The sequence below is a fragment of the Penaeus monodon genome, chromosome 12, assembly GCF_015228065.2.
Source record: "Penaeus monodon isolate SGIC_2016 chromosome 12, NSTDA_Pmon_1, whole genome shotgun sequence".
Lineage (NCBI taxonomy): Eukaryota > Metazoa > Arthropoda > Malacostraca > Decapoda > Penaeidae > Penaeus > Penaeus monodon.
In genome coordinates, this window is record NC_051397.1 from 35,894,416 (window position 1) to 35,906,276 (window position 11,861).

Genomic DNA, 11,861 nt, shown 5'->3' on the forward strand with positions numbered 1-11,861 from the left:
TTTATAATATATATATATATATATATATATATATATATATATATATATAGATATATATATTATATTATGTATACTTATATATACATATATATGTGTTTGTATATATATGTATATATACATATATATACCTATATATACATATACATACAAACACACAAGCATACATACATACAAACACACAAACACACAAGCATACATACATATATATATGTACATAAATACATACAAACATACAGTCATGCATACCAACATACAAGCATATATGCATACAAAACATACAGTCATGCATACCAACATACAAGCATACAAGCATATTGCCATATGAATAGACACGCATACGGCCCTATGAGTGTACAAGCACACAACTATACAAACACACACGCATACTGCCATATAGTATGAACATAAATATATATCGAAGTCCATCTCAGGGTTGTCACTATTTTCTTTCTTCAGTGAGCTCATATTTCCCATCAGAGACGTTTTCTTGTCTTCACGGCACAAGATACTTTATTGTGAATGTTCTTGCCAGAGCACAGATCCAAGAAATGTCGGCATCGTAGAAGGAGTGGGCATGACGGCCTGCAGAGTGGGTTGGTAGCAGGTGGGTCTTGGATACAGGGTTGGCAGCTGACTAGGGCAGTGGGTGAGGGTTGTTCATGTTTTTTGTTTATTTATTTATTTTATTTATTTATTTATTTTTTTAAATCAATAGCTTGGGTGGCAGGAAGGCAGAGAAAGAATTCGGGGGCTAGTCATGGTCGGGGTGAGGCAGGGAGCTGAAGTAATTGAGAAAAACTGTGCAGTTTCTTGTTTTCTCTCTTTTTTTCTACCATTTCAGTGAAGGGGTAAGCAGAGTAGGCTAGGTATGATGATAAATACCTCATGTGAAGTATTACATCATAGACTGAATAGTTTCACTTAAAAAAAAAAATTAAAGGATTAGTATGATTTTAAGTATTTATATTACTGTCACTATAATCCAGAATTTGGCTCACTAATAGAATGATATATCACCAAAACCAAAAGGAATATTTTTCAGACCTATACTAATAGTATATGTATGAATGCAGGTTCGGTGGAGAGTGCACGCTTATACTATCCCATATGTCAACAGGTTCAACCATCTGATTTCAGAAAAGGGCATCTAGCATGAGTTCATTGGCTAACTAGTTGATTAACTAGAATGACCATTACCCATCATACTCTCTCTGTTAATAACCACTCCCTTTTTCTTGGCAGGGCTATACAAAGTCTATTGACATCTGGTCGGTAGGATGTATCCTAGCAGAAATGTTATCCAACCGTCCTCTGTTCCCGGGCAAGCATTACCTGGACCAGCTCAACCACATTCTGGGTATCCTTGGTTCTCCATGCCAAGAAGACCTGGATTGTATCATCAATGAGAAGGTAAGATTGTGAAGTGGATTGTTTAGCATAGATTTTATTTTATTTGTTTATATATATATATATATATATATATATATATATATATATATATATATATATATTTTTTTTTTTTTTTTTTTTTTTTTTTTTTTTTTTTTTTTTCCCCTCTTGGGTCTTTGGGGACTATGGATGACTGAAAATTTGGGCTTGATGTGGGTATGTCAGCCCTTATTAGCTCATTATAGAAGAGCTTGTAGACTGCTTTAAACTTGTTATCGATGGGTCATGTGTACAGGCATCATAACATACTGCTTGGTCTGTGACATACAGCTGTATGCGGTGCGAAGCGCCAGAGCGCATGGAGCGAGAAGTTCCGTAGTAGTGGACTTCCTCTCCCAGTATCTAGCCATTCCCAGAAATGACGAGAGTTTATAATGCTCAGAGATTTCTGTTACCCATTGGTGTTGCGTTAATGAGCAAATTATGTCTGATGGTGTGTGTCAGTTAGTGGTTGATAATTTTGTACAATATGGTAGCCACATTCTGTGCATCTGTATGGAAGTTGCAGCCTTTCAGAGTTGGACAAGATCCTAACAACAGGCTTCTTACATCTGAATGGTTGTTTGTGAGATTACATACCACTAACTTGCTTATTTAGTTACTGTTTGTTATGCCTTTATGTTCCAGTGGTCTTTATTCACAAGTGTAAAAATATAGTAACTGAAATCAGTAAATTAGTAGTATGTAATCTCACAAACAACCATTCAGATGTAAGAAGCCTGTTGTTAGGTAAACACAGTGAGTGGATTAAATGCACTGTTTTGGATGAGTTGATTTACACTCGTAACACAGACATGAAATACCATTATAGGACTGAAATAGGGTCTGTAGGCAGGTAGTGAAATCATCTAGAATCAACTATGTTATATTCCTTTTGGGTTTTGCTGTATGGTTCTCTTTATACAGTGTAATATGACAATACAGTGGATGCAGTTAGATAAGAACAACAGACGTAGAAAACGGTATGAATGAGAAGGAACATCTTTGCAGCACTTGAGATGTGTTTGACCAGTTTTACTTATATCATTATCACAAGTACATGTATCAGCAAGGTTACAAAAACTGGATATATCAAACATGAGCTAAAGATTCACTTGACACCTGTGACCTATCGCTTGTTATCCGCAAAACTATTGTGATGGCCTTGGAAAATTTGAAACTGCCCAATGCAATGCTTACATTCTCCTGGTTTATGCAATCCTTTATAGATCACTCCTGTGTGCTGTCAGGGTTATTTGTGGGCAGCTTTCCTGTCTTGTATTAAATAGTTTATATTTTCATTGTTTGTCAAAGTACATGCTGATTGCCCTGGAGATGAAGAACCTTGATTGAGGTGCAGGGGTGGAATTTGCTGTAGCTATTATGCTTTCTGCTTTCTTTCTAGGGTTCGGAAAGAAACCTCAAAGGTACTGCTGTTGTAAATGAATTATTTATGAATTGATTTCATTGTTAACAAACTTGGGACTACAAATCCTCATTGCTCTGAGGAAACAAGCAATTATGACCCCAGATTTAATTTTGGTAAAAGTTGCCAGTATGTCTAGGGAAAGTTGTGATTAAAGGTGACTGTCCCTGATCGGGGGAAGGTGGCGAATGTTCACAGAACACTTTTATACCAATATCAGAAAAAGTGACTATCACAGTGATTTATGATGAAATTTTTTTTGAGATTTTTCTTTAAAAATTAAATTTTTAATACCCAATAGCCTTTTTTTAAAGTCTGTTAAAGAAATTGATATTGAATAATGGGTAACTAATAATTCTTCCTTTACATGAATATGGGTTTAGTCCTATTAAATGAGGATTACTCAAATGGTTAACCTTACGTGCATGTGTTCACTCGCATATAAACCTCTTCGGAAATTATAACCACCCAGTGACTCCTCCCCCCCTCATGCTAGGATTATATGATTATAGTAATTTTGTACTGATATTGCCATCCATTTTTTCATAATCAGATTTTAAAGGATAAATATGTAATGAAGTGCTATTATATACTCTTTAACATGCAATTAAATCAAGTAGTTATCTAAAGCAATTGTCTTTTTATGATAAAGTGACTGGAGTGAGGTAGGCCCCTTATTACAATACAGGAAGGTGCTCACAAAAAAATTCAACAATGTTATTTCCTGCATACTCTGCATTGGACACAATAAATCTTATTATAGCACAACAGAACAGGTTTCAGTACCAGGATCAACAAACATTAATTGAGCTCATGTCCATCAACATATAACTTCCAACATCAAAGGTGGAGCATGTGGATAGAGACGGATATTAACCAGACTTTAAGTGTGCAAAAGTGGTTCATGAAAATTGGAATGAACAGAAAGGGAAAATAATAGAAGCTGCACATATGGCAATAGAGGGGAATGTGCATTATCCAAGATAGGAGCTGGTGAATCTTTAGCTCATATCTGATATAGCTACATGTTTTGTAATATTGCTGATACATACATTTGCGATGAAGATGTAATCAAAACCATTCAGATACATCTCTTGTGCTGTAAAGATTTTAATTCTCATTTATTCCTTTTTCTACAGGAATTGATGTAGTTTAGAGTTCAGATTATTTGCACAGTGCAGATTCTATTGCAGTAGTATACAGTATACTTGTTAGATCATCACTTTAGTGCATTTTATATTTTAGATATTGATGCATTCTTGTGTAAGTTTTAAGTAACTTTCTATTTATTATGACTGAAATATGAATGGAACTTTAGTAGAAGTGGGAAAAAATTAAATAGGGGGAACATAATGGGAAAATAATTGTACAACTTCAGGGAACTCTTTCAAGTAGCAAGATGTAAAACACAAGCAAAAACAAGAGAATAATTATAGATAAGTATGGTTCTGGTTATCATCTGCAGAGAGAGAAAGAGCAAAAAAAAAATTCAGAAAAGAACAGTACAGTACATGCACCTGCCATTGTTGATGGGTGCTTGCTCTGTTGCCTGCAATTGTCCTTTGGGAATTTTGTTTGCACATAGATGGCTTCATGAGCCACCAAGGCCCCATTTGGTACACCTGTATGGCATCAACTGATTTCCCTTCCCTTCAGTTTTTAGAAAAAAATGATTTATCTAATGCTATTGTTGTTGATGTTATTATTATAATTGACATTATGATTATTATAAAGCTATTAATTATATAAATGGCAACAAAATCTAGAAAAGAATATGTCCGAAAATCAAGGTGAAGGGAGATAGGGAGTACTAGTACTAATTGGGTCCTTGTGATCGAGCACTTGTGGAGCCATCTGTGTGTAAAGATAATACATGGCATGTATTTTTGCCTTCCCAACAATAATGGGCTAAATGTATGAAGTACAGGAATTACTTTGTAGATATTAGTTGGAATTATTCATTTGAGACTGTTAATGAATGAAATTAGATTTTCAGTGTAAAAAAAAATTAGCTTTGAAATGTAGGTTAAGGAGCACCTACAGATATTACTTGTATCATAAATGGATCAATGTTCTTACTCTTAATTCTACAGTGGAATTAATTTTTGTCCCTTTTCAGGCTAGAAGTTATCTCCAGTCTCTACCAAACAAGCCAAAGGTGCCATGGACAAAGCTGTATCCCAATGCTGACCCAAAAGCCTTGGATTTGTTGGACAAAATGCTGACCTTCAATCCCCACAAGCGCATCACTGTGGAGGAGGCTCTGGCACACCCCTACTTAGAGCAGTATTATGATCCAGCTGATGAGGTTTGTGTTTTGTAGCTTACCCCTTTTGAGAGCCTGGTTGGAATGAAATAATTAGGAGGGGTTTAAAGGATTCATAGAATGTTGAGGCCGGAAGAAAGGTGAAAACTTTGCGAATTAAACTATTAACCCTTTCCCGACGGATAGTATTCATAGTGGCCCGGGCCCCGCTGCTGGGGGGCTTATATCGTCGCTCTAGGATGCGCGACCACTCATACCAAATACCAGCATCCCATGCCATTTCTTCATAATACTACGAAGATATGTTGTATTTTCAGTTTTCATTATTTTCTAAAGTCTGTACTTGCCAAACTTCCTGATAAATCGAGACTGAAGGATATTTTTGTTGTTATATAGACTCCATAGTTGATCATTATTCAGTCTATAGTCTGAATAAAATAAGCAGTGTGTGGCATCGTGGAGTTGAAATCATCGGTTTGTTGCTTTTTTTGCATAGTAAACAATGAGAAAGTGTTAAAAACGTGTGATTAAGTAATCACACTTTCACTGGCAGAAAAATAATATTTTGCTGTGATTGCAACAAAAAATAACTCATGGCATCTTCATACATCCACCATGGCATGTACATACATGCCCCCGGCAGATAGTCCTGCCATGCCATGGCATGTGCGTACATGCCACCCGTCAGGAATGGGTTAAAATCCTCCCCTTTTCAGCTGTTGTTCATACTGGATAAAAAAACAACTTGAAATTATTATTACTACTTTTGTAGCAATTTTTCTGACGTGCAATTGACTGAGTGTATTTTTTGTTTCAGCCTGTAGCTGAAGAGCCATTTAAATTTGAGATGGAACTTGATGACCTGCCAAAGGAAAAGCTCAAGGAATTAATTTTTGAAGAAACTGTACTCTTTAAGCAGAGGCTTGCAACAGAACAGGCTATGCAGCAGAACTGAATACAAAGACATGGCTTAGCATTATTACAAGAGACGAAGGGTACATTCTAGAGGAGACCTACTGATTGGTGGCATTCATCTTTGGAATACTACAAGGAATCGTTCAATAAACCCAAAAGAGAGATCAGCTGTCTGCAGAATAAGTGTATGTGATAAAGTGCTTTATCATAAAAATCAGTTGGAAAAAATATATAGGAATAAAAGGACTTAAAACACAGGAGTATGTGAAGGTATTAAACAAATTTTCTAGCACTAAAAATAATAAAATAAAAATAAAAATAAATAATTAAATGAATAAAATAAAAAAGTAGATGAAAGAAATATGTCGTGGATGAAGTGCCTCTCTTCTAAGTGAGTTATCAGGCAAAATGTGCAAAACTGATAAAGTGTCTCGTCTAGGAAGCGTGCCTGCAGAGAGCCCTCTTTCTATCATTTGTGACAGGAAATGCTCTTTGATGATTGAATGATTGCTGGGAACTTACCAGTTGATGGCTGAAAAATGTGTGGTCTTGAGGAAGGGTGCTTCCATGATGCTAGTGATGCATTTCAGTCTTGTGGCACCTCACTCAACCTTTGTTTCATTTGGACAATACTGGCTTTCAGGCTAGAGATTCATTGCTCTTAGGAAGCAGATGACTGATTGTTCGCAAGCAAATACATATATTTGGTTGCTCCTCAGTTATACCAGCTCGGCATGTTTCAGTATTGCTAAAATTCAAACTCCTGGTGGCTGGTGGTTTACTATTTCAAAGAAAAAAAAAAAAAAAAAAAAAAAAAAAAAAAAGAGAGAAAAAAAGGTAAAAAAAGAGAAGCATTACTTTTAAAGCAGTGATTCTCTTCCTGGAGGAATGCTGCTAAGTAATTGGGTTTTCTTCTGTTGGAAATTTTTCTTGCAAATGTTTTGATGTTGTTTGTCTTGGGGGCATGTCACAATAGGGAAGTTATATATCAAAAAGTGTATTTGTGATGGAATTTCAGAGTTGTGTATCACATATGGTAGCATTACTTTTTTTGTAGCGGTCTACAATTTGTTTTGCTGTAATTGTTTTACACACTGATTGAATGGCTAGTGGAAAGCTCTCCGTACTCCTTAGGATTCGTTAGTTTGTATTATTGTGTTGGTTGACTGTTAACCTGTATTCCTAGAAAGTTAGTGGGAGGCTGCCAATGGGTGACCCATTTCTCACAGGACACGAGTGGACCATTAATTTAAGGAGTTGGTGGATTATAATCCTTGGGTCAAAACCATTAATTCTGGGAGCAGGCAATATAATTTACAGGCTGTTGATGAACCATTATTTCTAAGACATTGGTTAACTTATATATCCTTAGCAATTTATAAATTTTTCATTTGTCAAAAAATTCCTGCCCTTCACCACTGCTCCTTTCCATTTATCTATGCAGTAGTTCACTCTCTGTATTCTGCATTAGCCTAAATACTTTGAGAGCTGTTTCATATACCAAATCTGGCATGTGAATAAATCTGCTAGTAGCTAGTAAAAAATGTTGGAGGAGGATTCACTACAGGAGAATTTTTCTGTTATTATTTTTTTTTTATTGGTAATTATGGATTGGCTATGAAAGCCAGAATTAACTTATATATATATATATTGGAAACCTCTGGTACCCCTTTTAGGATGAAGTGCTGAGGATGTCACACATTCATGTTTTTTATAAGTACTTGTAGAACTTTTTAGAGTTGACTTAAGGAATGTGAAAAAAATTAACTGAAGTGCTGGTGATAAGGTTCATTTGAGTATGGCTTTGATGAAGGAGTGGAGAGAATACAGACGTTGATGCCTTACATGATGAGGTCCCAGGAATTTTGCAACAAGCATATCACTTCCCACTATTGTCGGGAGGGGTCCAAGAGTGACGAGCGAGCAGTGGGAGGTATCCTACTCAGTCGCCCGTACTCAAGACAGCAGAATTCATCCCTGCTTTTTGCATTTATAGTTTTAACATTGAGATTAATCTATACACCTCAAATTATTCTTGTATCTTCTGAAGTCGTTTTGAAATATTTGTGAATTATGTGTATTCTGTTTTTAAAAGTACCCCTTTTTGGACTTCCATTTATATATTTTTCCCCCCCACCATTTTTCTTTTCTTTTTTATGGAATATACAAGTTAAATGTTATATTACAATTAAGCATGACATCTCTGAAAACTAATGATATCTCTTGATGTACGGTGTAAATCTTGGTCTGTTTGTTAATAACCAATTTGCAGAACTGAATACAATCCATGAATGTTGGAAATCAGACCTCCAGGAATTCTGTTGAAAGGTAGACAGCAGAGGCCATTGAGATCTATAGGAGGCATTAGTTACTGTCTATTGATACTGGTATTCTAGCTCATAGACAGTTGTGGTAAATGTATCTGTGTGTGTGTGTGTATGTCATATTATTTGTATCACATTGTTCCCTCACATTGGGGTGATCCATTAATTAGGTCAGTGTTGGATTTTTCATCATTGCTATCATGATATTAGTAACATGTTAAAAGGTGCGATGTTGAACTTCTGTCAGATGCCCACAGTTTGCTGAGTTCTTTCCTTAAACTTATAAGATATTTATATGGTTAGACTCAAGAATTGTATTGTAAAACAGAATGACTTCAAGATAGAAGATTCAGGATTCAGGATGCTTTAAAGTAAAAAAAAAAAAAAAAGTCCCATAATGAATTTCAGTAATAGTTGAAAATATTCTCAGTATTGAGATTATGAATATAAATATATATATACTTTGTCACACCTGTTTTTCTAGTGTGACCATTTTGCTAATATGAGAAGCACCTCTGAGCCCTTCCACTAATATTCAGCATGACATAATTTTAGGATCACCTTGTATAATGTTTACAGTGTGTTGCTGTGGAAAGAGCACATTTCTTGTAGAATATTCCCCCTGTCAACTTATGAATAAGAAGTAATGTTTGGGAGGGAATGTTGGAGGTAAAAGTAAAGACCAAAAATCTCTTGAATACTCTTTCTGTAAATGAAGATCAAAGAAACAGTTGTTAGACTGTGCCAGTGTATTGCTAGCATAGTAGCATGGGTCTGTATGATACTGCATCATCATGAGAGTAAGAAAATTGACAATCTCTTGCTAGCTTGGGCATTATTTGTTCAACTAGTATTGTTTGTGAGAAAGAATATAAACTTTGATTAAACTATTTAAAAACAAGTTCAAAAGAGAAATTAGGCAGTTCATTTTTTTCTTTATTTATGATATATGTCACTACTGCAAAACCAAAATATATTAAAGTACAAAATGATAAAGAAGGATCATATTTTGTTTCCCAAGTCATCATTCTTATTGAGGATTACATACACAGTGATGAGTTTGTCTTCTTGTCTTACATTGCATGGGAGTTCAGAATTGCTAGCCTGTGATTGAGAGGTGGAGAGCAGACAGATATGCTGATCTGCCAAGGCACTGTCACCATTCTTGAAAAAAATGAAAGTATCCATAGAATTGTATGCAGAAAACAATGACATTGCAATACCACTGAAACATGAGGAAGTTCACGAATATTTATATCTGCTTGCTTTTTTTATTGATTTTGAGTAATATTACAATTGTTCCTCATTGTTACAAAGGATATGGTTACTTTATTGTGATGATGAACATTAGTTTTATAAACGATTATCATGCTTTTTCAGGCATTGTTGGTACTGATATATCCACCTTTTCCTTTTTTTTATACATGAAAGAAGTCTATTATTTAATTATTATGCATCCAGATTTTTTGTTTTGCATCTGAATCATGGTCTTTAAGAATTTCAGCATGGGAGGCAGCTAACACTGTCTTGGCATGTATTTCAGTTTGACATGCAAAATTGTAATGTGTTCTAGCTTAGTTACATCAAAAAGAGCTTTGTCTAAGACCACTAAAATGTATTACAGAGTTCAGATATGTCTTAGCATGGCAACATATTTTTTCTTTTTGAACTAAGTCTGAAAGGGAAAGTAAGACCTATATTGTGCTCAAACCGGTAAATTTAGTCGCCAAAAATGTAATCCAAGTGATCATAGATTAAAGAACCTTCTTCAATAGCAAGATTTTTCAATCATCAGAACAAGAATATCAAGCATGTCATGGAAGTATGATTTCCAAAGACAGAGCAACTACAGTAATCCCATGTTCGTGGTGTAAAAAAAAAAAAACCCTTGTGCAATAGTGCTTATGTGATGCTGTGACCGTCAGCCTTATGGGTAGTGTCGAAGAGCTCATACTTTTATCTGTTGTTATGCAAGTAGAGGATCAACAGATTCCCAGTTGAAGGCCTGTGGACAGTTCCTTCAATACATTTTTTAACCTTGGAGAGTAGGAGACATTCTGGTTGACTCGTTTCCCATCTTTTCTAGAGCAAATGACTCGTGCTCAAGGTTCTCATACAAATGCCAGGATGCCATGCCCACTATGAATTCATAGCACAGACAATAATAAGTTTTGACAATGACATAAAAGAAGGAAATAAAGAAGCCATGTACTTTTCTTGGCAGTTGTCTAAGAACTCTTGTGCCTCACTAAGTGAAATGGACTTCTACCACCCCCTAATCTTAGAAATATAGTAGGTATTCTCAGACTTTCCACCAGTTTATTGCTAATGTGAGATGTTAGGTCAGACTTGCTACATTTAGATATGACCATGTTGATCCTGTAAGTATCTGTGATTTCTTAAGAGTTGGCAAATGTGTTTGTACAATCTATAATGTCTTTTTGTGTAAAATTGTACAATACTGTACATGTGTATCTTGTTTAGGAGAATTTGTTTCATATTGCTAAAAGAAAAAAAAAAAGAGTATACTATATATATATGTCTCACTTAGTATGCTGTTATACTAAAGTCCCACTTGAGTAGAAATCAGTATCACATCTAAAGAGAAAGAAGGAGAGGAAGAAGAGAGAGAGAGAAAAAAAAAATTCCAGTATCAAGACTTATAGGATATGAGATCAGCACAAAACAGCTCGTTAGGTGGGGCTTTGGTCAAAGTAACTCATCCTACATATGATGTTAAAAGATATTCTTAGGTCTAATTCAGGATTTCAAATAATAGGTAACATGTTTTCCTTGCTCCATGGTCATTCAGAATGGAGTAAATTTATATTACGTGAGGCACTATGGCATTGTCACCTAACAGCACAGTGATTCTGGTTACTATAGTGGATGTCATCACTTGTGGGGTAGGTAGCAAGAATAATTGCGTGTAGCATTCGGTTACCATCATTTTAACCATGGATGGTCCTGAAACAAAGTCAGTGAATCTTAAAAAATAATAGGTAAAAAAAAAAAATTAAAAGTCCAGCAACAGTATTGGTGAGATTGCTATTCTGTTAGATGCAGGAAGGAAAGGTCGAATACAAAGATTAACATCTAGTGGAAAAAGCTGTTAAATTTTGTTCACCTGCCTGCCCAATGTGATGTTCTCTATGCCATATCCTTAAATGAGTTGGTAGATTGTCCTTTTTGTGAATTTTTTTCCTTTCTCTTTTTTATGTGTATTGAATGATGTTGATTGCAGTATTTACCAGTTCATTTCTTTATGGAATTGTTATGAATAAGCGTTTATTTTGCAAACGGATCTCAACAGGTGAAGGTTATGAGACATCTTATATGTTGACATGTCGCTATGAGCCTTAAGTGTTCACATAAGAAGATACAAACTTGACAAAATGAGGAACAGGAATATGGTTTCATGTGAATTCCTTGATTGTAATACTTAAATCAAATCTTTGGAAATCTGTGGTTCATAATACTTCTATTCATATAAAATATGTCA

At 35.2% G+C, this 11,861-nt stretch overlaps 1 protein-coding gene across 1 annotated transcript in view; it reads left to right on the forward strand.

The window, feature by feature from the left end:
• LOC119579404 (mitogen-activated protein kinase 1-like) overlaps positions 1-11,861 on the forward strand; it is a 30,228-nt gene that overhangs the window by 16,452 nt on the left and 1,915 nt on the right. The window contains exons 5-7 of the mRNA XM_037927197.1: positions 1,243-1,410; positions 4,974-5,162; positions 5,938-11,861. The exon at positions 5,938-11,861 is cut by the window's right edge and continues 1,915 nt beyond it. Coding sequence (XP_037783125.1) covers positions 1,243-1,410; positions 4,974-5,162; positions 5,938-6,075 — 495 coding nt within the window. The 3' untranslated portion in view covers positions 6,076-11,861. The remainder of the gene's footprint in view (positions 1-1,242; positions 1,411-4,973; positions 5,163-5,937) is intronic.